This window comes from Phalangium opilio, unplaced genomic scaffold (genome assembly GCF_054372755.1).
Source record: "Phalangium opilio isolate 3A_F unplaced genomic scaffold, DU_Popi_V2 ptg000011l_1, whole genome shotgun sequence".
Lineage (NCBI taxonomy): Eukaryota > Metazoa > Arthropoda > Arachnida > Opiliones > Phalangiidae > Phalangium > Phalangium opilio.
In genome coordinates this window covers 5,721,657-5,749,559 of record NW_028324147.1, presented here as the reverse complement: position 1 = coordinate 5,749,559, position 27,903 = coordinate 5,721,657, and the positions used below count along the sequence as shown (strand labels likewise).

The following is a 27,903-nucleotide window of genomic DNA, read 5'->3' as shown; positions in this document are numbered from 1 at the left end:
TTTGAAAATCCTAAAATCGAAAGTTTCTTTTGGAAATTCCATTTAAACAGAAGCCAATCGCAAAAGAATTGAAAATAGTCTGAATCAGATATATATTTATTTCAATAGTAATCGCGGAAAAATTCAGGAAAACACTTGATATAATTTTTGATCAGATAACATGATTATCTTTAAATTTAAGTGCTGATTGTTAATGACTAGGTACATGTACTTGTATGGAAGGGATGGGTCTTTGCAAAAAGACTCAGTTTGAAACTAAACAATTAGAACATTCTTTTTTACATTTATTCGCAATTTGTTTGTGCCATTTGATCAACTTTGTTCTCAGGGTCTATAGTGGATTCCTACCTTGGAAGGTGTAAATATTGCAATGTAAAACCGGCTTTTTATATGTTAAATTGTGATACTTTCAAGATTGGATTCCCCTATAGCTTTAGGGCCAAATTAGTTGCTAAAATTTGTACAGTCTTTTAGTTCGACTGTACCCTACATAAAGCTCACGTTATTCGCAATTAAAATATCTATAATTAAGAATTGTTTGCAAAGGCTTAGGAAATACTACACGCTTTGGATGTATTTGGGTCCTCTTCACCAGCCCCTTTGAAGGCTGAGGCCTTTGCCACCAACCTGGCTGTAGTTTTAAAACTTATCCCGCCATTCCTCCTCAACAAAGACCCTAATTCGGACCCTTGATCTTTCCTGCTCGGTAAATTACCCAACCTCTTTAACCCCTCTGGGTCATTCGGGTCAACAATGACCAGGACAGTTAAACTACCATCAACCCCTCCTACCACGACTGAATGTCCGTCAGACGTGGTAGCCAATGTTCCCGCTTCGGCCGATAATCTGTAATTGGCTATCATCTTGCCATCAGATACCCTAAAGGCCTGTACGGTTCTACGACCACTATGGTAATACAGGACATAGTCGTTGGTCGTATTGAACATAGCCATGACGCTGAATACACCTTCGGACATACGGCTTTGTAGAACGCGCGCAGTTGTACCGCGCCTCATCTCTATAAGTTCCAAACCACCTCTATTGGGCGCGAATAAACCCAGTTTTCCATCACTGGTACATGACCCGTTCCATTTCTTCAAGGTTCTTAGCAACTTCCGGTTTTTGACGTCAATTATGTATGACTTCTCGCCGCCAATTAGACCCACCAAATAACCCTTAGCCGGATATGGAATTACTTCGGCGAACCCACTGGACTGCGTCATTCTTAAGTATACTTTATGGATGAATTGCCCATTTTGCACCGCGTTTACCAGAAGACATTCGCGACCTTTGTCGGTACTGGCGTTGACCAGAAACTGTCCATCAGCGGTTATGGCGCCCTTCTTGAAATTGAAAGTGGGATAAGAGAAAGAGTATAATTCGACCAGTTCCGGGATACTTTTGCAAGAACAAATTGTTTTCTTTGGTAATGGAACGTTATTGGCTGGGGAACTAGGGGCGGAAGCGACTTCTTGGTCCGATTCCTCTTCCGATTGGTAGTTGACTAGTACTCCACTATGGTCAGGAGTGAGTAGAAGTTGTTTGACGTTCATAATTGCCATTCGTTGGTGTACGGATGACGTTTCCAGACTCCAAACCAACAAGTTGCCTGATTCGACGCACACGATGAACTTTGCGTTTGCGGTAATTACAGCGTGAGTTACGATGGCTCCAACAGGACTATCAGCTAGCTTGGCTCGTAATCTTCCGGTTGTTAGGTTCCAAACTCCGAGACAACCACGAGTGACGGTTACTCCAGAATCGCTGTCCTTAGCCAAAGACATACTGTCAATTGGCATCTCCATACGATCTATAGCGTGTACTTGTTCGAAAATGTTGTTGACGTTCCATACTTTAACCGAACGATCAATAGACGACGATATTACCGCGTTAAAGTCGTCGACGATTAAAGGAACCAGTTGCAGAATTCTTCCGAAATGCGCGTCAAGTACTTTCAACATGCGGCCATTTTGAACATCCCAGACGTATAAGTTTTTTCGGACTCCACCAATGGCGTATTGGTTATTCTTGGTCAATACCAATGAGCTCTGTGACTGTAAAGGTTTGGTTGAAATGTTGCGGACACCGTGAGGCAAGTCCATTTGTACACGACGACATTCCGGAAGATGCCAGATTGTAAAGTTCAAGGTAAATGTGCCGATTAGGTAGCTCTCACACGGAATGAGTTCCAAGGATAGTACTTTGGCTTCCTCTGTCGATACGGTTTTAACTTGGTTCCAATATGGTTTAGGGTCATTCACAAACTCGAAAATGGAGACAGTAACTTTGTCTTCGGTATTTTGACTGGCGTAGATTTTAGTCTTATCCTGACTTAGAACTAGTCCTCCGTCGACTTGTAATTCTTTTACGTCCTTTCCATTTTTAAAACACCTAAGTACTTGTCCGGAATTTTCTTCATCACCTCTTCTCAACATAAGGTAGTATTCAGAAGCGTTGAGGTACAGTACTTGCAACAGAGAAAACTTGTTCTCAGTGATATCGTTCTGCTCCAGCTTTTTGCCAGTAAGGGTGTACACCGTCCATTCTTTTAGTGTCCATACCACAAAGAGCGTATCGCTAACGGACACTCCTTGTATGCTGTTTTCATTCTCTTCATCGTCAACTTTGAAGCTGTGCACGTCACCGCTAAGTAGACTCAACAAGAGTACTTCGTTGTAGTTAGTGTAAGTCAGAGCGTGCTTATCATCAGGGCTAATCGCAAGGGTTTGCATGATTCCTCGTATGTTTGGGTTAACGTCTCGTGTCACTTCCCCCGTTGACAAGTCCCACATAATGAACTTATTGGACACGGATAAGACGTATCTTGAATCGGATGTCAATACAAACCCAAATATCGCAAACTGGTGTCCTTCTAAAGAATACTTCAACGGACCACCTGGCGTATGCAAGCTATGATACGCCGGTATCAATCCGCAGTGTTGGTAACCCTCATCGTCGCATTGTTGTAACAAGGATTTGACATTCTTGTATAAATGTTTCAATGGTAACAACCGTCCAATCATTTGCGGAGCTAACATATTCGGATATTGGCTCAAGATGGCCCCGCCCAATCGTAACGCGTCCGCTACTAATATAACTGCTCTGATACTGTCCTTGTCGCTTAAATGTTCCCTGGCGTCTTCAAAATCGGCGAGCACGGCTTGCAGTGGGCAACTACTTAACTTACTGTGCAACCATTGATAACTAAAAAGAACGCTGTCGAACAAGTCCTCGAATCGTTTTGATCGGACCAAGTGAAACGGTAGCTCACCGAATTTACGAAGGTTATATCGGACAACTCGACCATCCGAACCGGTGAAGACCATTGGTTGTAGCGGCACCTTTCTATCAGCGCTACCTTCCTTGTCCGTTAACCCAAACCGATGTTTCTGGATCTCAGTGTACTTGAAAGGTTTCGGATTACCACCTCCCCAAATTCCCAAGAAGTAATCCGCAACTGAGGAGTGAAAGTAGCAAACGGTATTCATATTCTTGAAGTACCGTTCTAAAGCCGCTTCTCGGAATTGTCTATGGTACCAGTTAAGGACGCTTACGCCATCCGCCTCTCTTTCCGATAAGTAATTGGGCAAATCGTTTCTGATACGCGTCCATAATAGAGGAGGTATTCTTCTGACCGGTGGTAAATGGTATTGATATACGTCATCAAGAACTTTATCATCTAACGATATCAAATCCTCGAGTTCAGTTTCGCTCAAACCACTCTTGGATGCGGTGATGTAGGCCAGCGCGTGGAAAACTAGTGTCTTGCCATGTTGAAGCTCAATTCTGTCGAATAGTTTCATGATGCTGTCCATGACGGTATTTGCTAGGGTTGTGTCCGCTGGTTTGGAGTATGACTTCCATCTGCAGATTTCAGCGAAAACTAACTTAACAAAAATAGGCAGTGTACATCGGGACAACGCGTTGCGTACTAATTTATATTGGTAAGCGTTTAAGTCGCGATTGGACGATGCCAACCACGATTTTATTACGAATAAGGCCAAGTCCGTCCCCAAAGGCTTCACTTCGATAAACTGTTTCTCATCTTCTATCATTTTTTGCAAAACGCGATGTTCTTTATGCGTTTCTGTACCGGAAACGGTTGATACTATGACCTTAACGTGGTTAGGTAATCGAGACGGTAACCAAGACAACATATTGGCTTCGTTACAACCAGCTAACTGGTCCACGGAATCCAATAAGATATATAACGGCTGTTCTTTACTGGCCACGTTCAGCAGTCGTTTCAAATAAGCGATTAAAGGAATCAAATCATCAGGGACTTCGGTCCAGGGTATAATGTAATTGTACGAAATTTGGTTGCAAATACTAGTCAACATGGGTACGACGGTGGAACTATCGGGTGTGGTACCTAGGAAACGTAATACCACGATGGGTTTGCTACCTTCGGGGCAAAGTTGACAAACCATACTGGCTGATTTCGCCAATAAGGATGTTTTCCCGCAACCCCCTTCGCCATGAAGGACTAACGGTTGGTTGGATGGACCGGTTAAATAATCGGTAATGCGAACAAGTTCTTCTTCGCGACCTTGAAATATTTTAACCGCGTTGTTACACGCGTGTAAATGTTGAAGTATCTCGGTTACTATTTGTCCTTGAGAACTCAAATCCTCTTTGCGCATGGCTCTGTCCACTAACTTAATGATATGCTTGTAGAAATGCGCCGTGAATTGTCTTAAATAGTCCTTGTGGTTTTCCGCGTCCAGTCCATCTCGACCCATCCATTCAACGGTGAATCTATGAAGGTACAGAGTGTCATCATTCCTTATGGTCTTACCAATAAGTGCGACTAGAATATTTACCTGACTATGTTGGTTGCTTCTATCCTAGCTGGCAACCTTTCATCCCTCAAGTTACTTAAAAGTTTCTGAGCCTCTGTGTCCACATTACGATTAATGACATCGATAAACTTGCTGGCACTTTTTAAATTGGCCATGTTAATGTTGTTTATTTGTCTGATATACGCCAAGCAATGGTTTCTAGTGTTTTTCACGGATAGTACACCGTTAATCACTTCTCTTTCCGTGACTAAAGAATGTGTGAAAAAATAAATTAAATTCAGGACATGGTCTTAAGTTCAAGAAGGTTTATTTATAGAGTACCCGCCATCATGTAATTATGCAAACAGTCGTCCGACATTTCTCCAGCTGCGTGCAATGCTTGGGCGGCCTTTCGTAGTAATTTTTGCAATTTAGCCAAAGTGTCCCACCAAGTAGCTTGGTCTTGCGCTTGCAATTTGGGGACTCTCTAAATCGAGGATAATCACGGAATTTGAACATTAACACCTCAAAATATTTTATACAGCGCGGAATCATAAACAAAAAAATTAAAGTTTAATATCTACGTTTCATCAGGGATAGATTTAATTTTAGAAGTAGGAATGGAGAACAGAGTAATGTGGGCGCGCGTCAAAGTCCCGGACCCCTTCCCCGGGAAAGGGGGGTATGAAAGAAGAGGCGGGTCATAGCGACAGAGGTAAAAAGGAATTACGTATTTTTGGCCGTCCTCGTCAGCAATGTCATCAAAACGTAGTTTAAGTGAGCCAATAAGACAATTTAAACTTTTCGTTACGTGTTGGAGGGAGGGCTCTACGCTGGGCTATGAGTCGGACAGAAGTAAATACTAACCGTTCTTCATTCCTACTTCTAAAATTAAATCCATCCCTGGTTTCATATAAAAGTATTAAGAGGATACAGAGTGTCATCCTTCTTCTATTATCCCCTTCTGCTCCATACTTATTCTTATTTTAAAGTATCAGGATTATAATTTTTCTAATTACTTTATTGTTAAAATTGACTAGGATGGAACTGATGGGTTGCAAGATATACACTGGTGGAACTGTATTTGTGTCCTGAGCGTACCAACGCTCGACCGCATGGACATCGCAACCCATAGCCACTAAGGCTTCCTTCATCTGATTCAGCTCTGCAGCATCAATAATAGTAGGAATCGGACGATATCCGTATTTTTGACCCAAGAAGACCTTAACGGACATTGAGGAATGAAACCAGTTGGTGAGTGACCATTGGCACACATTTTTCTTTAATAGAAAATTAGAGGTTGCGTTCGTACCACAAAATTGGCCCCCATAGAAAGTCGTTGGCAGTTTTCTATTTCTTTCATGCAAAGGTCAGTGGTCATATGATCGTCCGTAGCTTCGTCACGAACACCCCATCTCATGTCCACTACCTGTAGGGAAGTTTTGTTCTTTAATTCTAAGGTAACGGTGTCCCCAAGCAGAAGTTAATCATATATGTTAAGAGCTGGTTTTGGAGCTAGTAAATTAGTATTCAATGCGTCACACGTGGAACATATATTTTAATGTTATGTCTAACTACTTAAATTGTTAAGTACTTAAATATTTAAAGAGGTTAAATTTTCAGAGTGAGGGTAAATTTATATAAAAAGACGTGCGTGCTTTAAACCATAAGTTTATGAGATACGTTCCATAAGTATGAAACTTATACTTCGTTACACTAGTGAGAGCTGTTCGAGAGCGACAACTGACTACACTCGGTTAAATTGCAGTCCATCTTCCTATTTAGTATGTACTAGGACAGCGCGTCACCAGGCGTGGCTTTACGAGAATCTATGACCTACGTCATTTCATGACAAGCTCTCAGTAACCAGTGATAAACTTATGGAACATATCTTATGAACTTATGTCTAAACCTATGTGGTTATAGTTGGGAGTCCCAAAATTGGTTTTGGGCAATAACTATTTATGAATTCATGTCCTGACTTGCCAAGGTTTTTCGTAATTATGTCTGGACAGAGTCTGGGTTAATGTGATTGATTTAAAACTTTTGCAAGGCTTTCAAAAAAAGTAAAACCCTCGCTTAATTTAATCAATGGACAACATAAAGGATTTTAGGTTAAAGTTGTTATTACAAAACCGCCCCGAAAGAGTTTTCGCGTTATGAATGGTTAATTTCCGGTCTTAGTTTCCCCACTTTCCCTCGATTCTTTCTGTAATACCAAGGTAATAGGTATTGACCGGAAGTGGCCCCCGCAAAATGACCAAATGACCGATTATAGGGTTTTGTTTCCGTCGAATTACAATACCCTCCTTTGATTTTTACTCAAAGTGCTTCCAAAACATTAATTCATTTGTGTTAACTGTTACAACGATTTACAAAGGTCAAATGTGAGAACAGTATTACCGGTGGAAATTATGATTGAGTTTCAAGGACTTTGATTTAATTAACTTTGCGATAACACCCTAACAACTTTTAAAGATAAGGTAACGCCAAGAAGTAATATCTAGTTTATTAGGGAGAAGGTATAAGATGCCTAAGTATTCGCGCGCCATAGTCCCAGTCCCCCTTTCAAAACACAAGGTGGGACGTAAAAGAGGGCCGGGCTATTTCGCCTCTCCTCAGTCGGGTAATACGTAATTTTCGTCATTGGCGTCGCGCTGACGTGAGTTTTTAAGAACCAGTGAGATGCTGGTTGTAATTTAGAGGCAGGGATTAACTCCGGACCTACGTTTGGACTGGAGATAAAGCTAGAAATGTGGCGAATTTATACCTTCTCCCTAGTAAACTAGATATCGCTTCTTGGTAACACTAAGAAATTAGCAATTTAGTCTAGTCCTTTGTGTGTATGTATTGTCAGGAAAACATCTGTTCAATAGTCTTAATTTACCTGAAATTCGAGACCATGTCGCTCACGACAATAGTCCTTCAATCTTGGGTACACTTTTTCCATCAATGTATTTCTCTCGACAGACATATCTATATTTAATTAAAACACATTAGTTTCTATGCTTGACCCTAGCTTTCCATTGAAAAACTATGTTTTCAAGGAAATTAAAGCAACAAATCAATCTGCTCAAAGACTTTGAGACTAGCAAGGATAATTATTATTTCACACGTTTATTCAAGATAGAATGTCATTCACTTTAATTTAGTCGGGATTGTAAAATTCAAACTTGGTACTTTTCAAATCTTACCGGTAAACGTGGAACTCGTAAAAATACGAACGATTTTGGAACTGACAGGTGGCAGGTTGTCCAAAATTCCCGCGAAGATACGATCCACTGTCCGATCGTCCATTTTGCATAGGGATACGAAGGTACTTGTACCTTTCTTATGAATCTACTTTGAGCTAGCTACAAAATTAACACGTCTTGCTTGAATGGTCATTCAAAAGGGAATGCAAAACACCGGCTTGAAAATTCGTGTACATAGTTGAGTTGACAGACGCTTTGTCGTTGGCATAGAAACCGACACGCATTGTGTCGTTTAAGGACTCGAGGGACCTTCCACCTAGTTATTTTACCCATGGCTACGTTATTGATTAACCACTTCATTTGGTTTTTGTCAAATCTTGTATTTCGAAGTTTTCTATAACTAAGTTAAACCTAAGTACGGAAGTTAAGTTTTCTCTACTGAGTACTGACAACCATTACTAAGGCCTAACGGGACATTAGTGTATTGTGTTCCTTAGTGTTAAGGAAAGGTTTAAACGTAACTGATAACTTCCAGGAATATATTTATTACTTATATTTAAGTATTTAATTATATTGTTTGCGGCGTATGACATAATCAAGTTAAGTCTATGATTTTAAGGAGAAACTGATTTTTCAATTTAGGCCTAACCGCCATAAATATAAATAGATATAAATATAAATATATAAATATAATATAATATAATATAAGATCAATATAAAAAGATCATGCAAAATAATTGTGCTAGACTAGTTATGAAACAGCCAAAGAAATCGTCCGCCTCATTAGCGAGGAAAAGTGCAAATATCATTGAGTTAAATTCAATTTATATGAAAAACCTATTAATACCTACTGATGTTTAAAATTAAACATAAAATGGTGCCCCAATATATTGTCGAACGGTTCCCTCCACATGACCATCATAAAAATACTAGAGCTAGTGACACCGATTTTGTGGTTGAAGTTTTCCCGTCTAAATTCAGGACCAAGAGTGTAATGCAAAATGGAATTAAATTATGGAACGAACTACCTAGGGCTATCAAAAAATTGGATAATATTACTATTTTTAAAAATGAACTTAAAATTTATCTATCTTTAACGAATAACGCAATACGTTTGTGAAAAATTTTTAATTTGTCATGTAAAATTTTAACTTAATCATAGGACCCTTTCGTAAACAAGATATTATCTTAAAAGGATATCCTAAATAAAGCATTTATTTATTTATTTATTTACTTCGGCTTAGTCTTGGAAATGAGTTGAATATAAGCTTGTGAAAAATAAGTTACTAGTTCTATTCGCTGTTAGACCATTTCGAGAAGATTATCATTATATTTTCTCTGGTTGTTTGGCGATATTCTAAAACTATAAATTTTATTAGAAATATTATAAAATTTTGTTAGCAAAATTTTAGTTTTTTTAACGACGTTAACTTAGTGATTTTGAAATGACTTTCACCGCAAGGCATATAGAGAGCTACTAGGCAGAAATGCTAAACTTATTTGAAAAAGTTTCCACGAATGACTACTTCACATGTGCTTTCTTTTACCATCTAAAAAAATATTCACAATCTCACAATAATAGAAATTTCTTTATTTTTTTAATAAAATATTACACTACAAAATTTTGATCGTGTTTTCAACAACTTCAGTAGGAATTTCAATTTTCAATTAGCAGTAAAATCAGGTTATTGAATTAAATTCTAAAGAGTAGTAAAATACGGATTGTCTTTAAAATTCAATAGAAATTTATCGTTTTGTTTTTAAGGCTTGGGCAAACCAAGTCTTTTTTATATAATTTTAATAAGAACTGCTACTTCATGGAGTAATTTTTATACGTTTATTACAAATTTAAGATTTAAAACTTTAGGAGCTTTCGGACCGCGGTCCTTCTTCAGCCAATTTTAAAAATGAACTAAATTAATTTAATCGTACAAATAACCAATTTTCATTTTTTACGTAGATTGAAGGTGACCACATTGCCCCATTTTTTATATCGTTTTTTTTATATCATTTTTTAGAAGAATATTCAATTCACATTTGAAGGGGAAATAAATAATAGTTTACCCTTTAGTAATAGTAGCAGTTCTTATTAAAATTATATAAAAAAGACTTGGTTTGCCCAAGCCTTAAAAACAAAACGATAAATTTCTATTGAATTTTAAAGACAATCCGTATTTTACTACTCTTTAGAATTTAATTCAATAACCTGATTTTACTGCCAATGGATTAGTTTCCTATAAATTAATTGAAATAAAAAATTACTTATCTCAGATTTTTCAACAACAATTCCATTTCCTGAAACATTTTATCATGTATTTAATATTTTGAGGGATATCGTGTAAATTTAATCAAATTGACTCTTTCTTTTTTAATTTCCGAGAATGTTCCTTTCAAAAGGTTTTAAATAGGGTTGGTACTGGTAATTGGGAACACTTTTTACAAATCTTTGAATAACTTTCGTGGCGCTAACGTTAGACACCTGAAACTTTCAGGACATGAAATTTGATTCTTTAGACACAATTCGCTATGATTTCAGCTCTTTAACTCTTTTAAATTTTGCACAATATCCTATTTCCTAAACCCCTTAGAGGACCCCAAATGTGAACAATCGCTGGTAAATGGGAACACCCTGACTCTAAATAGTGAACGCGGGACCCAAATGGGAACACCAATGCTAATCAAATGGGAGGAATAAAAAAGGCCCTAGGAAAAAAAGCTACCAATACGTAGGGCCTAAATTCATGCACCTGGATTAAAGTTTACGCAGATTTGATAAGTGATAATAGGATAATATAGTTAAAAACAATACCTGAGTCAAAATGCTCCATAATTTGTTGAGAAGTCACATTTTATTCGCCTCTAGCATAACAGCTGACTCGGTTTGCCGTTTTCCCGCCCAATACGTAGTGGTAGCTATGGCCCTCTTACGGCTAAATTGAAAACTTTGCTAAAGGCGCGAAATTTGAGTATTTTTTGGGTCAATGATGTATTTTAAAGTTAATATTATCCGAAAGTAGCTTGTTTACACCACTTTTACGTTTAATCTTTTAGTAAAATAGCTTAAAAATGATTCTAATTATCCTCGAAACGTCGTGTTCCCATTTGCAATTTTTACTTGGTTTTTTCCAACTCTATTTTTGAATCGAATTCCGAATCGAAACGAGAGATTTTAATATCAATTTTATAGCTAAAAACGTGATCTATCTAATGGTTAAAGGTTTGTTATCGTGGCATTATTGTAACTCTCGCTAAAGCTTATTCCCCGACGGTATTGTATCAAGAAACACCTAAAATTGGCATCAACTTAAGTTGATGAGTCCGAGTTGGTGCGTATATTGGTCCGTATCTTTCATCCACGTATTCCTACAATATTCGGACCATTTTTATCGTAATCCTCGATATTCAATCTACAAATTGAGCCCTTTTAAAAGGAATTTGAGCCATCCAAAAATTTGTTACAAAATTTTAAAGAAAAAGCGTTCCCAATTAGAATCGTTCCCAATTACCGGTACCAACCCTACATCAAGTTTTCATAATGTTGTCAACTAAATAGCAACTCAACCAACACTTGTAAAAGTTTCCACGAATGACTACTTCACATGTGCTTTCTTTTACCATCTAAAAAAATATTCACAATCTCACAATAATAGAAATTTCTTTATTTTGATTACAAAATTTTGATCGTATTTTTAACAACAATTTTGAGTTGATCCAGAAAGGGTGGTAGGACCGGAAGTACACAGGGGTTCTTATATGGGCGATTTTTCAATGACTCTCAGTCAGTGCCGTCTTATCCATTGGGCCCGTTGGGCACTGGCCCAGGGGCCCCTTAAGAACAGGGGCCCCATAATTGTCAAATAATACTCATTTTACCTTTGTCATAAGAAAAGCGCAAGAAAATATAAACTACTTTCCATCGGTCATTCAGTCTTTTCAATAAAAAATTTCGCCTTCGAACTTGAAAAATGTAAAACTAAAAATCTGAGACCTATGAAGTAGTCACCCATTGCCTTGGCTTTTACATTATCCCCCTCCCCATGGCCTGACTTCACAACCGCACATCGGCTTATTTATTTAGTTTGAAACCTTCACTCTAAAACAGTCTCAGTCTATCCTGTCATTTTGCCCATGCTCAGAGAGAAAACCTGGAATTTTCTCGATCATTCTCGCTGTTAGGTGGTGGTCTATTTCTCTCCCTGCTGAAAGTAGAAAACTCTGTTTAAAATATAATGCCTGTTATGAATAAAATTATGGCTGAGATGTTAGACAAACCATAAATAGAGATTATTAGTGATCAAATCAAAAATGAAACGTAATACTTTGAGCGGTGCTCAGAAGATAAAAGCAGCTGCGCAGGAGAAAGAGAAAGCTAACATCATGTTTCCATCAAAATGCTATGACAAGTGCTGAGCCTGGTAAAATGACTCTTTCAACAGTATCACCGAAGCCCTCAACGACTAGCACAGTTCCAACCGACATTGCAGTGGAGTCATCACTTGTTCCTACAACTGATCCAGATGAGGATATTCCACCAGTGGAAGTGCTTAAAAATCTTCCTTCCAGGAACAGATGCAGGGCTATGGGTAATCCTAACTCAGTTGATTGCTGGATTCGAAATGGGCCGACATCTTGTCAGAAACATGGAAGCGACCTTTATAAGACACGCCGAGTGTATAAAGCAGATGGAGAAAGCATTAGAATTCCAAGACAAGATATTGGTCAAAAAATGTGTTCAAACGTGAATTACATTGGCGATCCAAGAAATGATCGACTTTGATCCAATTGTAAAGGAATTTTCAAGGAAGAAAGTGTGCAAATGTTTCTGACTTTGCGTTGACTGTTAATTTTGTAGACTTTAGTTTGAAGGAAATAATAAATAGTTTTATTTCTCGATTATTGTTTTGTATAGGGGATTAGGGGGCCCAATATACTGCACTGCCCAGGGGCCCATATAGCACTTAAGACGGCCCTGTCGCTGAGTGAGATCCAGTCTCTCCAGAGCAGAAAAACCTGTCAAGTAACTCGAATTTCACCATGATATAACTTTCCTAACGTGTCAGCTTATTATAGGCGAACACTATTGGGCTAGAAAAATTGTTTTTAGAATATACTGACCAGCAGGACTTGCTCCACTGTAAAGAGCATCGCTTTCCTTGGGATTCATTTCCCTTATGATGGGTTTGGCCATATCTGCAAGTCTTTCTTTTCTGCGTTGCCGTTTTGTCTTTTTTTTTTTTTATTCCATTATTGGGCATCAACCAAACATCAAGAAAACAGCGATTTCTTTGAGATTTTCGTTACTGAACGTACCCTCAGTTAAGAAGACTGATAAAAATTGGACGGCTTGTAGTTGATAATTTTTGCTGAGAAATCAGAAATATTTTGAATATAAACCGCGCTGTAGAAATTTGTTTAATATTAAGCCTAACGAAAAGTTTGAAATGTTGCCGCGCGTGCGTTCCCTTTTTGAATTTCACGCGCTTTTGAGGCAGAGGGGCGGAGTCATGGCTTGGCCAATGGCCAGTGGTCTTAAGTTCCTACTTCCTAGTGTTGTAAAAAGCGTCTGCTTATTCCCCAATTTTATTAGGTGGCTTCCGACCATAGAGATAGTATTCTAATGTCTATGATTCCAACATTTATTTTATTTATTTATTATTTATTTGAATGGTTGCCCACAAAGTCAACAAAGTGACGTGTAAATGGGCATCGTACGTAGTTACAAAATGTCAAGAGAAAGAAAAATAAGTGTAATTACAAAATAAGAAAACATTAACACGCAAGTAGTCAGGAGCAATAGTACAATAGTATTGAGCAAAAATAACAACACGAGATTAATTAAAACCATGTATATGGAGAAAATAAAATAAGATAAAGATAATAAGAACTTTATAGATTTGAAGTTAGCGCCCTTTTTTTAGAATATAGGCCTAGAGCCTAGAGGGCGCTGTCATCCACCGTTTCCGTGATTCCACGTGTATCCCATTCTCAGGTCGTCTGCTTTAACAATTACGTCACTTTTTGTACGGTATAGATACTAATAAGTTTAATTAATGAATTTTTAAAATTAATAATCAGTAACTCAGGTTATATAAAATTTAGGCAATATTAACCATGCCTATTACGTGCATTCGCTGTGGAGTTGGTCGAGCTATACTCAAACGTCCAAAAACCGGATCGGCAATGTGTAAGGAATGTTTCTACTTAGTACTTGAAACTGAAGTCCATGAGACTATTACTCGCGCTAAATTATTCGAACGCGGGGATTACGTCGCTATCGCGGCATCGGGAGGTAAAGATTCAACTGTATTAGCCCACATGATGAAACTATTAAATGATCGCCACAATTATGGGCTCCGTTTGGTTTTACTATCAATTGACGAAGGAATCTCCGGGTACAGAGACGATTCGTTAGAAACTGTTAAAAGAAATAAAGAACAATACGGACTACCCTTGGAGATATTATCGTATGAAAATCTGTATGGATGGTCCATGGATTCAATTGTAAGGGAAGTCGGACGCAAGAATAATTGCACTTTCTGCGGAGTTTTTCGCAGACAAGCTCTCGATCGTGGTGCTATGAAATTAGGGGTTGATAAAATTGTAACGGGACATAACGCTGATGATATTGCCGAAACTGTCCTAATGAATATATTACGCGGAGATGTAGCTAGATTACAAAGATGCACCGCTATAACCACGGGAACGGAAGGGGCCATCCCGCGTTGCAAGCCTTTCAAATACACTTACGAAAAAGAAATAGTCCTATACGCATATTTTAAAAAGTTAGATTACTTTTCTACAGAGTGTATTTATTCCCCTTTCGCTTATCGCGGACACGCTAGAGCTTATTTAAAAGATTTAGAAGCGATAAAACCTGAAACGATATTAAACGTAATTCATTCTGGCGAAGTAATGGCTATTAAGGAAGGAATAAAATTACCAACGCAAGGAATATGTACACGTTGTAATTATATTTCCAGTCAGGAGATTTGCAAGGCTTGCGTCATGTTGGAAGGGTTAGATAAAGGGTTACCTAGATTAGGTATTGGAAAGAGTAGTAAAGTTGCGAAGAAAATGGAAATGTTATCGTTAATTAACGATAAGTCTTCTTTACCTAAAATCGATTTTTAAAATGTTACTTGAAACTTTATTAATTATTTAACGAGAAATAAATGAAATAAGACTATTAAATTTAATTATTAAGGTTGTGGTATTTTTAATTTTTATTTTTATTATCGTTTAGCGTTCAGACATAGTTATTGAGGGTTGAAATGAAAATGTTACGTTACGTTAGTTTTTTCACTTTTTTGTTCAAAATACTGATAAATATGATAAAGAAGCTCTTAATTGGGGAAAAATAATACTTTTTTAAATAAGTGGCAGCGTATATTATGATGATAATTAAGTTAATACTTATAATCTGTCACACGTACGTAATTAAACCAATAGTGGGGAAGGTGGTAATGTAATTTGCTCATTATGGGATTGATTCACGGACCGAAAAACAATTAAGACTATGTTTAATTAGTTTAACTTTAAAAATGAAGAATATTTTGTAGAATTAACTTTTTCTAGACTAGGGTTAAAGGTTAACAAAAACGAAAAAAAAAAAAAAACATCTAATAACAATCAATATTAGATTAACAATTAACAGACTCAAATTTAAACTGACAAATTTCGATAAATTCATGATTTTTTTTTATTAGCAAAAATGATTTTTTTTTTGCGATATTTAATTTTTTCTTTCTAGAATCTTAATTAGAATTTATAGATTTAACTAATTTATATAAATATTTGGTCCTTTAGATTTAAATATAGAAGCTTTTAAGTTTAATAATAATAACTAGTGGTTCTAAATTTAATTATAATTAATAATAATTAGTTAAGGACGGATTTTTTCCATAATTATTTTCCTTTTTAATTTCTTTTAGAGTTTTTTTTTTAAACTAAATTTATTTTAAACTAATTTTTTTTTAAACTAAATTTTTTTTAAGTTTCCAGTTCATTATGCCAAACAAAAAATATTTATTATTTAAGTTTAATTAGATTAAATTAATTAACCGAATTAGTGGGTTGTTGAACTTCTTGTTCAATGGGATCAGCCAAATTTGAACGGGAATATTTTTTCTTCCCATGTTCGTTTATGACACAAACATGCTGCAAAGTTAATTAATTATAATTAAACTTAATTAATTAATTAAGTTGAATCCTGTAATAATAATAATTATTATTATTATTAATTACATTCAAATCCCTAAAATATTCGTTATAATCCAAGGCATAACCAACAATAAACTTGTCAGGAACTTCAAATCCTAAATCTAAAAAAAAAAATTCAATTAATTAAATTAATCTTAATTAATTATTAAGATTAATTAAATTAATCTTAATTAATTATTAAGATTAATTAAATTAATTGTAATTAGTTTTAATTTTCAACTCACAATCAGGAACGTAACCGCAGCTCTCAGGCGTACGTTTAACAAATAAGCTAAGAAAGAAAAATATACGCAATTAACAAATATTAATTAATATTTTAATTTAAGTTAAATTTAAAATTATCATACCTAACAACTTTAACTTGTTTAGGTTTATAATCTTGCATTAGATCTAATAATCTGGTCATTGTTTTCCCGGTATCAATAATATCTTCAACAATTAACACATTCTATAATAGCAATTAATACTTATTAATTACTAATTATCAAAATTCCAATTAGTAATTAATTTTCGTTAATATCCTACCCTGTTTCTTAAATAATTGAGATTCTCCAAACCAATAACTTCTACTTTACCACGAGATTTATCATCCTTTTAATTTTAATCAATCAATTAAAATTTAATTAAACTAATTTATCAAATTTGATTAAAAGGAAAAGTTCAGGTAACATAACTGATTATACCTTAAAAAAACGGCTGCTTTTTCTAAATATAAAAGTAATTAAATATTATTAAAAAAAACAAATTATCTCTTATTACAATATGATAATTAGCATTTAATTAGCCTTAAAAATAATCAAGGACTACTGCACCATCCGCCATTTCTTTAGTGGCGTCTGCTAGCCAGAACCTCTTACCCTTACAGGATTGGTTGAATTCTCACAGAGGGAGGAGGGTAAGAGGTTCGGGCTAGCAGACGCCACTAAAGCAATGGCGGATGGCGCAGTAGTCCTTGATTATTTTTAAGACTAATTAAATGCTAATTATTGTAATTAGAGATAATATTTAGAAAAAGCAGCCGTTCTTTTAAGGTATAATTAGCATTATTCCTGATCAGCGCCACCTACCCAGGGGCATAGCGGCGACTTTGAGAACTACTGTAATGGGTAAGCCAACCAGATGCTAAAATCTGGTGACGTCATTTTTGGTAAGACCCGAGACGAGAGTGCCCATCAGTGACGTCACCAGATTTTAGCGACATCTGATTGGCTTTCCGATTACAGTAGTTCTCAAAGTCTCCGCTATGGGTAGGTGGCGCTGATAAGGCTATTTAGTTACGTTACCTGAACTTTTACTTTAAATAAAATAATTCAAATTGATTTCTTACAATGTAGCTTTTTAATCTTATAAAATCAACGGAAATCGGGGCAGATCTGCCTCTATCGTAACGACTATACTGCTTAATTTTGTCAACTAGATCGGCAAAAAATTTATATCCTCCTTTTAAAACGCATAAGGCTATAAAAGGCTCGTCTCCGATATCGGAAGCAATGTCTAAAGCCAATCGTTCGATTCTATAACAAATAATTTCGAATCTTAAACCCTTTCAGTTCAAAGTACAATTTTGTTTTGTTTTTTCCCTCGTCTGGGGTTGATAATAAATAGAATAGAATACCTATCATTTATAATGCCACATGGTATTAAAACCGATTCTAAGGCTTCTTGGTAATGGCGAGGAACGCAAAATACATCCAAATCATATCCAAGAAAATCTTCCGAAATCTTTTTTGAAAGTGTAATTACTAGTTATTACATTTTGTTGATGGTGATTTTTTTAAAGGGAGGGTGAAGTAGAAAATCAAGTGATTTTTTTTTATCGATTCTTCTACTAATTATAAGACCAGTCTGTATAGTCAAACATTCAGGAAATACTTCTGAATGATTTTAAAATTCAAATTAGATTCAGATTTTAGGGATAATTTTAAAGAAGGACTGCCGACCAATCGCGTAACGCCCTGACTTTTTATTAATAAAATTCTCGTGGCACGCTCCGTGTCTCGCGCCACGATTGTCACGTCGCGCGCCTAATTTTATCAAATCTCGCGCTAAATTTCATTCAACAGGGAATGTGCCAGGAGAATTTTGTTAATAAAAAGTCAGGGCGTTACGCGATTGGTCGAAAGTCCTTCTTTAAAATTATCCCTAAAATCTGAACCTAATTTGAATTTTAAAATCATTCGGAAGTATTTTCTGAATGTTTCACTATGCAGACTGGTCTTATAATTAGAAGAAGAATCGATAAAAAATCACTTGATTTTCCACTTCACCCTCCCTTTAGGGTTAAAATTTGAGCTTGGGTTTATTTAAGGTTAAAATTTGAGCTTGGGTTTATTTAAGGTTAAAATTTGAGCTTGGGTTTATTTAAGGTTAAAATTTGAGCTTGGGTTTATTTAAGGTTAAAATTTGAGCTTGGGTTTATTTAAGGTTAAAATTTGAGCTTGGGTTTATTTAAGGTTAAAATTTGAGCTCGGGTTTATTTAAGGTTAAAATTTGAGCTCTGGTTTATTTAAGCTAAAAATTTGAGCTCTGGTTTATTTAAGCTAAAAATTTGAGCTCGGGTTTATTTAAGCTAAAAATTTGAGCAACTATAGAAAAAAACATTAAAGCAAAACATCTCAACTTTTATTTATAAAATAAGAACTTTATCCCAAATTAATTAATCAAAACCACAATAATTTTAAACTAACACACATATTTCCCCCCACAAATTAAAAAAAAAAATTAAAAACTTACCACAATTTTCGTTGGTTTAGACTTTCCTTGATCAAGAACTGTCGTTGTCTTTTCCATAATTGTTCAGATTTTGATTATGATATCTTAGAAAGGTGTAAAGACACATTTAATCCAATGAAAGATAATAAAAAACAACCGAAACTTTTATAGATTTGGCCTCAACACACGATTTAAATAAATAGGTTAGATTAGATGGATTAAAATTATCAAGGTACTATAACATCAATTTAGGACGAATATAGTACATTTTGAAACATAAAGAAAAACATTCTCAAGGTCTAACTTACTCCTAACCAAATACAATCCTTTCAAACAAGATTATTATAGGTATTTAAAACCTTAAATACTTACTTAAATACGAATTTATTATATATTAATCGTGATTAAAGTTACTGTATTCCATACACCGCGATTTAATTACAATTAACTTAATTGGAAGTCAATTAAACCGGACGCGGAGCAAATATTACTCACTGAAACCACGTTTAGACCTCGTGGTCGCAGTCTGCGACGTCCTACCCCAACGAAGTTCAATGGTACCGCGCGGATATTGCAAATGTGAGTCAAGTTTGAATGATAAACCCTTAAAAACGCAAACGCAGCTTCAAAGGGTTATGCATATGTAGGAGTACGACTCTATAGGCTATTTTGACTGAAGTATCCAATCGAAATATCTACTGCCTTATAACGTTATATTTTAAGGAGCGACATAAAGCGGCACCGAAATTTTACCGAAATGGTCTATTATAATTTATTCCCGCCCTAGTTCTACCCCGATTGCTCCTTTTTAGTTGAAAACGACAGCTGTTTCAGTGTCAACCTTCAGGCGTACGTTTTTCTTACGAATTAATAGTACAGTTAAAGCGGGAAGCCAAGTAGCTGTAACTACTACATTATTTTGCCTTATTGAAGCTAAACGCTACTCCCGCCATCTATTGATTGAAAAATAAGTGACTGAAGTATCCTCCAATCGAAATGTCTACCGCCTTTCGTAACGTTATATTTTAAGGAGCGATATAAAGCGGCACGGAAATATTACCGAAATGGTCTATTATAATTTATTCCCGCCCTAATTCTACCCCCTAATGCGCCTTTTTTGTTGAAAACGACTGCTGTTTCAGTGTCAAGCTTCAAATGTACGTTTTTCTTACGTATTAACAGTACAGTTAAGGCGGGAAGCCAAGTAGCTGTAACTACTACATTTTTTTGCCTTATTGAAGCTATACGCTACTACCGCCATCTATTGAATGAAAAATAAGGCGGGAAATCGTAGCTTCCGCCATCTATTGAATGAAAAATTAGGCGGGAATCGTAATTTCCTGCCGCCTATTGAATGAAAAATAAGGCGGGAAATCGTAATTTCGTCATAAAACGTGTTTATTTCATTTTATTGTGTAAAAAATAATACAATGATATTTTTAGAGTGATGATTTAATTATAACTATTGATTTATGACAGATGCTTTGACAATTTTGACATCTTCTACAGGCTGATCCGCGTTATCAGTTGGAACTTTACCTAATCTCTCTATAACTCTCATTCCATCATGAATGCGACCAAATATAGTGTGTTTTCCATCTAGCCATTGTGTAGGCGCCAGGCTGATAAAAAATTGTGAACCTAAATTAGGAAATAAGCTTCATTAGATAAAATTTTTATTAAGATATTTTTAGTAATTTACTTACCATTTGTATGGGGACCAGAATTAGCCATTGATAAGATACCAGCTCCAGCGTGTTTTAATCCAGGGTGTATTTCATCTTCAAATGTTTTACCATAAATTGATGCTCCTATAATTAACTCTAATTTAATTCTATTTTTGGAAATTAATTAAGTGAAAATAGATTATTTTTACCCCCTCTCCCTGTGGCTGTTGGATCACCACCTTGTATCATAAAGTCAGGAATGATACGGTGGAATTTGGTATTGTTGTAATAACCGCGTCTAGCTAGTTCAGCAAAGTTACGACACGTTTTAGGGGCATGTTTCCAATATAATTCCACTGTAAATTCACCCATAGTGGTTTCAATGCTCACTAAGGGTGGTTGCCATGAACTGTCTGGTATTCCTGACATTTAGGAAGAGTTTTTGCTAAACTACGCACTCTAAAATCCCTGTAAAATTAATTTAAATTAATTTAAAACGACATATTTAATTACTTTGGATGTTAAAAGTTACGCAAATAAATATATTTGCCTTATTTCTAAAGTTTTTTATATGTGTAGACTTAGATTTAAACTTAATTTATTGATTTATGTGATTAAAATAGTTAATTTTCGCCTAATTTCAGTTAAAAATATTAAAAACTATTACACTCACGTGTTAAGAAGTTGTTTAAGCGCGAATGCCGGCCATTTTAAAATTTCAACCAATGAGCATTGACTTCCGGGTTACTTACGTTACGTAATCTGTCTTCTGCTACTAGAGGGCAAAACCGGCTATTCTTCACCATGAGTTTAAACATTAATAAAAATCAAATTTTAAATTTATATAGAAGTTTGTTAAGGTATTCAAAGTCTTTAAAATACACTGACAAAGACTTTTACGAAAATAAAATTAAAAAATCATTTCGTAATAATCAGTTTTTAAAAGGGGAGGAAGAAATTAAATTTCAGTATCAGGTAAAGAGCCAAGGCTTAGCGAAAATTTTTCACATTTACTACGAAATTCCACACTTAATGCTAAAATTAATCAAATTTTTTATCTTTTCAGAAGGGTTACGAATTTTTGAAGAATAAAAGACTCTTGTAAACATGTTTGCGTTTAAAATCGCGCGTCTCGGACAATTTTATTGCCAATACCAAAATCGCGCGGTAGTGACAGTTTTAAGTCATATTAATTGCAATCAAGTGAGATATAAAGCGACTTTAGATTGGTCACGGTACCCTAAACTAGTCGAAGAAGAACTTGAAGAACAATATGTTCGTGGTTCTGGACCCGGTGGTCAAGCGGTAGCTAAAACTTCAAATTGTGTTGTGTTAAAACATACAGTCACTGGCATTGTTGTCAAATGTCATCAAACAAGATCTTTGGAACAAAATCGTAAGATTGCGAGAACTTTACTATTGAAAGAACTGGACAATCTTTATAACAAGGAGAATAGTATCGAAGCTCAGGAGAAACGATTTAATGATTTAAAAGCTTACAAAGCTGGAAAGAAAGCTGAGAAATTACGTGAACGGAAAAAGGAATTCAAAGAACGAGAAGGATTAACTTAATGCATGTTGCATGAGATATAATTAGGTGGGTTTAAAGTAAAGTAGAATATTAACTAAACTAGAGGGAAATCCTCTTTACTAACTAACTAATTGTCATGTGATTTCTATAGTCTAAACCAAAAACTAACACTACTAACTATTGGAAATTAAACAAAATTGAAATAACAACAAATGTTTATTGAATTTTGTACAAATTTATTAAAAAAAGGCAAAAGGGTGTGTTTAAGATTTTAAAAAGGGGTCTTCAACCTTCAGATTTCAGATGTTGTTGGCACCAAAACAACTTTCCCAATGTTTTTTCTTTCCACCATTCTCTTTGTTGCTTCAACAACCTGTTTTGTATTTTTATTTCAAATTCTTTGGACTCTTTCAAGGTTAAATTTTTAATAATTTTTGTCAAGGAAAACCTTGATCAAATAGGCCTATAAAATAGGAATAGATTGATAAAATAATAATACTTGAAATGGAGAACTCTTGAGAGACTTGAGAGAGAACTTTCATTTGGGTTAGTTGTATCATGGTAAGTCATAGGCCTAACACTCTTTTGTAGAACTATTGGTGGGTTTGAACTTTCCCCATTAAACCCACCAGTATGGCGCTATAAATTATCTCACGAATCTTAGCTCCTCCCCCAACCAAAAGCTCTCTATGGAGTGCTGTCAGAAGCGCCGGTGTGACGTCACCCATGCTGTTTTCCCATAAAGAAAAAACGGTAACTGTCATGGCCGCCCATTGCTAAAGGCAGACTCGTGACGTTTAACCTTGGATCTGACGTCACAACTGACAGCACTCTATAGAGTAGTGTCGGTATAGAGGGGAGTAGATGGTGTATCCCTCCCTCTTGGCGCGCTTTTGTAAGAGGGGATACTGTACGCGCCTGGTAAGGGGGATGACACCGAGCTAAGAGATGTAATAGAGTAATGTCAGTTCTACGTATGCAAACGTCATTCCCTTTTATCTCTTAGCTAAGTGTCATCCCCCCCTTACAAAAGCGCGCCTAGAGGGAGGGATACACAGTCTACTCCCCCCCTCTACCGACACTACTCTATGGTATGACGTTTGCATAGTAGAACTGACATTACTCTATAGTGTTACATAGAGTAGTACTGAGAGGGGAGCAGGTACAGGGACATGACATCAATATAGGGACTTGGCAGTACTAAGTCAGGCTACCTTCCACTAGTGCTTAAAACATACCAGGAGGGGCTTATATAGCTTTCATTCTGCAAAAATAACATACCTAGGGTACGTTCAGTAACCCTCTTTGATGACAGCGCTTACTAAGCGATGCCAGATTTTCACTGCTGTACGCTTTTTCGCGTTTCCGGTTTTGACGTCATGATGCTCAGCGCTTGCTCATCAGAAAAACCATCTAATCGATATGGTTTTTTTGATGGCGTGACGTAGCGCTTGACTGTTGTTGGCGCGGGATTTAAAAACCAAATTCCAATAATGCTATTTCAACAGTAATTGTATTAGTTTTCTTTACAAAACTACTTCTACCATTCAAATGGACATAATTTTCTTAAACAATTTCATTATTTGCGAGCTCGTTAATAGTGGACAAGAACCATTTGCTCTTCGTAACGTTTTGAGGGCCAGTAAGACGTTTCTCCAACCCCATTTTCGAAAACAGCGCTAACTTCAAAATGTGACTTTTCCGTTCAACAACCTTTTACGTCACTGTGACGTCTCGAGCCCATCAACCAAACATCAAGAAAACAGCGATTTCTTTGAGATTTTCTTTACTGAACGTACCCCATAATGGCGCTGGGGGCGGAGTTAAGCCCGAATTGCCAAGTCCTTATTAGTCTAAACTGTATGGCCTGAGCAGACGACTTCCAATATGATCGTCAAAACCGAGGTAAGAGATAGGACGGTGTGAAGTCATGAGAAAGTTTGTAGTAGCAGTCCATAGTTAGAAGGGTGTGGGACAGTAAACTCTGCATTTTGAAGGTAAAATTTAACATGATATCTGTTAAATATGGGGTATGAGGCCATTATTGGCGGGCACGTCTGTCAGAAATTTATTGGGCGGCCATTTTGAATTTATGTGAGAATCGAAGGAGCATTATTTCTAAGGTTATTTGAACTTCTTTGTACATTTCCTTACCTCTTCAAACGAATATACCGAATCAATTTTGGGTTTGATTCTTCCATGGTTATAAAGTGCAAACAACTTTGATAGAGTTTCTCTGAAACGGTGGGGATCCTTCGCCATTAGTGTTCCAACATGGATTCCGCAAATGGCTCTGTTCTTCATAAGCAGGTTTAAGAAAGAAACTTTCTTGGTTTGAAACCAAACTATGATGTTCCTAAGGAAATTTCTTTTTTCTCCACTAAACATGCTTGTCACCCCTGAAATATGTTTTAAAAAACAAATTTAGCGTTAATTTTTGTAAACAAACCAAGTCTTATCCGTAAGCTTAATTTTGACAAGTTATTATCAAGAAGTGATATCTAGTTTACTAGGGAGAAGGTATAAATTCGCCAAATTTATAATCTAGCTTTATCTCCAGTCCAAACGTATAGTAGGTCCGGAGTTAATCCCCGCCTCTAAATTGCAACCAGCGTATATCTCATTGGTTCTTGAAAACTCACGTCAGCGCGACGCGAATGACGAAAATTACGTATTTTCCGACTGAGGAGAGACGAAATAGCCCGGCCTCCTTTTACGTCCCACCCCCCCTTGTATTTTGAAAGGGGGACTGGGACTATGGCGCGCGAATACTTAGGCATCTTATACCTTCTCCCGAATAAACTAGATATCACTTCTTGTTATTATGTTAAGAGCATTTTGTTAATTAGTATTACCAATTGAAATGATTCTCCCCATTGGTTTGAGTAAACTTTGCGCCTTAATCAAACCTTTCCCAGCCAAACAGTCCAAAACGACATCAACTCCTAAAATTAAGTTTAGAAATATTAGTGTTGGAGTGCATTTTTGTGCAAGAGCTCAGACCTAGAGGTGCAACTTCCTTGACTGCAGTTGCAAAGTCAATCTTTGTATAATCAATAGCGTAATCAACTCCATTTTCTCGAACTATGTCGTGTTTTATCGCGGAAGTGGTACCGATGATGGTAACATTTGGGACGGTTCTCGCAATCTGAGTAGCTGCCCAACCGACACCTCCGGCGATAGCTTGAATAAAAACACTCTGTCCTGGTCTTAGATGGCCAAAATCAATCACAGCGAGATAGGCGGTCACGTATTGAATCGGGAATGCTACGGCTTCCTCAAAGGTCATGCTGTCAGGGATAGGTAGACAATGGGTTTCGGGTACTGACGCCTGTTCAGTCCACATTCCGTAATTAAAACTCCAACACACAACCCGGTCTCCAACCTGTAACGAAGAATATGCGTTTATACAACAATCAGTGCCCTTCTATTGTTCAATCATTCCTTTTAAAACGCATTGGTCAATGAGTGTTTGGTTATAGAAAGGATACTAACTGGAGGCATTCCAGACGAAACACGTTTTTAGGTCCCTTCAAAAACCACACAAAGACCTGTTATCGCCCATTTGGTGAAGACTAATGGGTAGGTTAAAATATGCGCTAGTTTACATTGTTTCCAATGACAATTTTTATTTGAAAGCGGTGCTAATGGACCCGGCGTGTTTTAATTGCTTAATAAAAGCAATAATTAGCCCTTAAAATACGCATGAAATTAAAAATAATAAGAAAATATTGAATATTTATTGGACATACTAGGGGTAGATATTAATCAAGAACATAAATTGTAAACGTTTAAGGTTATTTAAAATTATCCATAAAAAAATCTTGGAAGAAAGCATAAGTTCATGAGAAAAGTTCCGTAAGTTTTTCACTGGTTACTGAGAGCTTGTCATGAAGTGACGTAGGTCATAGATTCTTGTAAAGCGACGCCTGGTCAGGCGCTGTCAAAGTCTTAGTACAGACTATATCGGAAGATGGACTGCTAAACTGAGTGTAGTCAATTCTCGAACTAGCTCGAGCTGTAGGTCTCTAGCATTACGAAGTTTAGGAAGATCCATACTTACGGTACATACTTATAAACTTATGCAGAAAGTTAATATTAAGTTTTATAAAACAATGTACTTTACCCTGACACTATGCACGTCCCACGCCACTGCTTCCACAATACCAGAGCATTCCAAGCCCATTATGAACGGTGGTTTCCATCCCTTGAACGTATGGATCCCCTGTCTGGTAACCAAATCACTAAAATTCATTCCACACGCTTTGACCGATACCAGAATGTGACCGTCCTTTAGATCAGTCGGTGGTTGAGCGTATTTAACCTTTAACTTCTTGTAACCCCCGTGACCCGTAAGATAAACACTCTTGATGGCTGGTGGTATATCCTTAACCATAATTTCTTTCACTTGCTTCGAACCCATCATGATCAGAGAGATTACTCGCTTAGTTGTGATTTGTTTCGAATTACGTTCCTCAAAGAAACTGAAAGCTGAAGAGTTCCTTCCTAGGTTCTCTCGGTTCACTAAATAAGTAAACCGTGTTAATGTTGAACTGTTGCGTTTCGAAACTAGTTAGAATCTCGAGACGTTTTTTGGTAGAACTTTCCTTCAAACTAAAAAGATTGGGGTTGGAAATTTTGAGAAGCGAGAGTTGGATTTTGACATGATAATAACCCACATACCACGTTTAATAGCCAAGGTCAACCACTGTCGAAATACATCGACTTCTAAGAAGAAGATATTCAATTTTAAATTACGGTTATTGTTTCCTTAATGGTATTTACTAAATTTCGTAAGAAAAAAATTGTAAGACTTCCTTATTGTCACTGTAGGGTTTGGTTTTGTCTTTCTCTCTTGAAAATAGTTCTGTTTTATTTGATAAATTTCAAGAGATTTTTATAAGTACATTCTGGTACAATATATTGGTGATACAGGGTGGTTTGGCAAATTGCAAGTGATTTTATCTATAAAAATACAGTATATTGGTCCTACATCATGGTTTAGCAATTCGAGGCTAGAAGTCTCCCTTATGATGGAATTTCGATGTGAAACAAGCGTTCAGGTTTAAAATTAATAATTATATTGTTAGTGTTTAGGGAGGAGCTAGGATAATAAGTATGCACGATAAATTTTGCCCTACAAATAAAATTTATCTCGCTGCGCATTGAAAATTGCGCCCGCTTCTGACCTCGTGTTGTTACATCACAGTATATGTCCTCGTGACTTTATTGCCCATGCGCCACAGGAATATAACCAACTAATGAAACCCCAGTTAGAAAGGCAACAGATTTATGACGTGTGACGGAGAGCACTCAAGCCCCTCCCTCAAAACACGCGTAGAAACTAATATGGAGGTACAATGATTCCTAGTAGCTGTATGTATTCCTGATAAAAGTTATAATAGGATAATACGACACCGAGGGGGTAATCACTCTCCGATTCCGTGTAAATTGATTACGGATTTACGTCTAGTAATTATAACACTGTTATTAAGGATTACAAGTAATCCCTTTCGTGAGTATTCGTAATGAAACATTGTACTACCCAATTGAAGCTATAGACGTCAAAAAGCTAAGCAACCCCCTAGATAATAAATAGGAATCCTGCGAAGATTAATCATGCTTTCATTACTTTTCAAGGCCCGCCGTGACCGGTTAGGAGGTCCCTTTATCAGTCACATGACGGCATAAATTCGAGGCATTTCACATTCGCGAAGAAACTTTGTTGAGTTCAAAGTGAATAAAAATCCGAGATAAAATCGGACTTGGGGTATTTTGTATTCCATACTTTAGTTTGG

The 27,903-nt window shown here is 36.4% G+C and overlaps 6 protein-coding genes and 1 long non-coding RNA gene across 12 annotated transcripts; 2 read left to right on the top strand and 5 right to left on the bottom strand.

The window, feature by feature from the left end:
- Positions 1 to 161: 161 nt before the first annotated feature.
- On the bottom strand, positions 162 to 12,366 carry LOC149710072 (NACHT and WD repeat domain-containing protein 2). Its single transcript, XM_089858919.1, has 7 exons — positions 7,976 to 12,366; positions 7,669 to 7,757; positions 6,094 to 6,210; positions 5,801 to 6,004; positions 5,124 to 5,268; positions 4,824 to 5,049; positions 162 to 4,758 (listed from the first exon to the last, which is right to left on the bottom strand). The coding sequence occupies exons 1-7, from the start codon at positions 8,076 to 8,078 to the stop codon at positions 549 to 551; spliced, it is 5,094 nt and encodes a 1,697-aa protein (XP_089715045.1). The 5' UTR covers positions 8,079 to 12,366; the 3' UTR covers positions 162 to 548.
- LOC149710067 (mitochondrial translation release factor in rescue) lies at positions 5,899 to 22,479 on the top strand. 2 transcript variants are annotated; one of them, XM_089858903.1, is made up of 2 exons: positions 5,899 to 6,035; positions 21,641 to 22,479. In XM_089858903.1, exon 2 carries the CDS (start codon positions 21,682 to 21,684, stop codon positions 22,144 to 22,146), a length of 465 nt encoding a protein of 154 aa, XP_089715029.1. In that variant the 5' UTR covers positions 5,899 to 6,035; positions 21,641 to 21,681; the 3' UTR covers positions 22,147 to 22,479. The 2 variants fall into 2 exon arrangements, with proteins under 2 accessions (XP_089715029.1, XP_089715022.1); XM_089858896.1 differs by lacking the exon at positions 5,899 to 6,035 and adding an exon at positions 21,340 to 21,549.
- LOC149710071 (uncharacterized) lies at positions 12,793 to 13,352 on the bottom strand. Its single transcript, XR_016376557.1, has 2 exons — positions 13,091 to 13,352; positions 12,793 to 12,985 (listed from the first exon to the last, which is right to left on the bottom strand). It is a non-coding gene; the product is annotated as an uncharacterized LOC149710071 (long non-coding RNA).
- On the top strand, positions 13,615 to 15,171 carry Ctu1 (Cytosolic thiouridylase subunit 1). Of its 2 annotated transcripts, none has more exons than XM_089858808.1 (2): positions 13,615 to 13,995; positions 14,075 to 15,171. In XM_089858808.1, the coding sequence occupies exon 2, from the start codon at positions 14,087 to 14,089 to the stop codon at positions 15,104 to 15,106; it is 1,020 nt and encodes a 339-aa protein (XP_089714934.1). In that variant the 5' UTR covers positions 13,615 to 13,995; positions 14,075 to 14,086; the 3' UTR covers positions 15,107 to 15,171. The 2 variants fall into 2 exon arrangements, with proteins under 2 accessions (XP_089714934.1, XP_089714930.1); XM_089858804.1 differs by having other exon boundaries at positions 13,615 to 14,000.
- Positions 15,169 to 19,684, bottom strand: LOC149710069 (hypoxanthine-guanine phosphoribosyltransferase-like). Its single transcript, XM_089858872.1, has 9 exons — positions 19,280 to 19,684; positions 18,929 to 19,011; positions 17,811 to 17,917; positions 17,523 to 17,709; positions 16,721 to 16,786; positions 16,543 to 16,643; positions 16,420 to 16,466; positions 16,220 to 16,296; positions 15,169 to 16,132 (listed from the first exon to the last, which is right to left on the bottom strand). Exons 2-9 carry the CDS (start codon positions 18,983 to 18,985, stop codon positions 16,028 to 16,030), a joined length of 747 nt encoding a protein of 248 aa, XP_089714998.1. The 5' UTR covers positions 18,986 to 19,011; positions 19,280 to 19,684; the 3' UTR covers positions 15,169 to 16,027.
- Positions 20,288 to 21,358, bottom strand: Cypl (peptidyl-prolyl cis-trans isomerase-like 1 Cypl). Of its 2 annotated transcripts, none has more exons than XM_089858880.1 (4): positions 21,248 to 21,358; positions 20,784 to 21,042; positions 20,614 to 20,718; positions 20,288 to 20,548 (listed from the first exon to the last, which is right to left on the bottom strand). In XM_089858880.1, the coding sequence occupies exons 2-4, from the start codon at positions 21,001 to 21,003 to the stop codon at positions 20,370 to 20,372; spliced, it is 504 nt and encodes a 167-aa protein (XP_089715006.1). In that variant the 5' UTR covers positions 21,004 to 21,042; positions 21,248 to 21,358; the 3' UTR covers positions 20,288 to 20,369. The 2 variants fall into 2 exon arrangements, with proteins under 2 accessions (XP_089715006.1, XP_089715012.1); XM_089858886.1 differs by lacking the exon at positions 21,248 to 21,358 and adding an exon at positions 21,125 to 21,243.
- On the bottom strand, positions 22,321 to 26,993 carry LOC149710066 (NADPH-dependent quinone oxidoreductase VAT1-like). 3 transcript variants are annotated; one of them, XM_089858780.1, is made up of 6 exons: positions 26,789 to 26,993; positions 26,232 to 26,719; positions 25,109 to 25,490; positions 24,961 to 25,050; positions 24,260 to 24,504; positions 23,936 to 24,162 (listed from the first exon to the last, which is right to left on the bottom strand). In XM_089858780.1, exons 2-6 carry the CDS (start codon positions 26,529 to 26,531, stop codon positions 24,034 to 24,036), a joined length of 1,146 nt encoding a protein of 381 aa, XP_089714906.1. In that variant the 5' UTR covers positions 26,532 to 26,719; positions 26,789 to 26,993; the 3' UTR covers positions 23,936 to 24,033. The 3 variants fall into 3 exon arrangements, with proteins under 3 accessions (XP_089714900.1, XP_089714906.1, XP_089714916.1); XM_089858790.1 differs by having other exon boundaries at positions 26,232 to 26,629; XM_089858774.1 differs by lacking the exons at positions 23,936 to 24,162; positions 26,789 to 26,993 and adding an exon at positions 22,321 to 22,478 and having other exon boundaries at positions 26,232 to 26,629.
- Between the last annotated feature and the right edge of the window lie 910 nt (positions 26,994 to 27,903).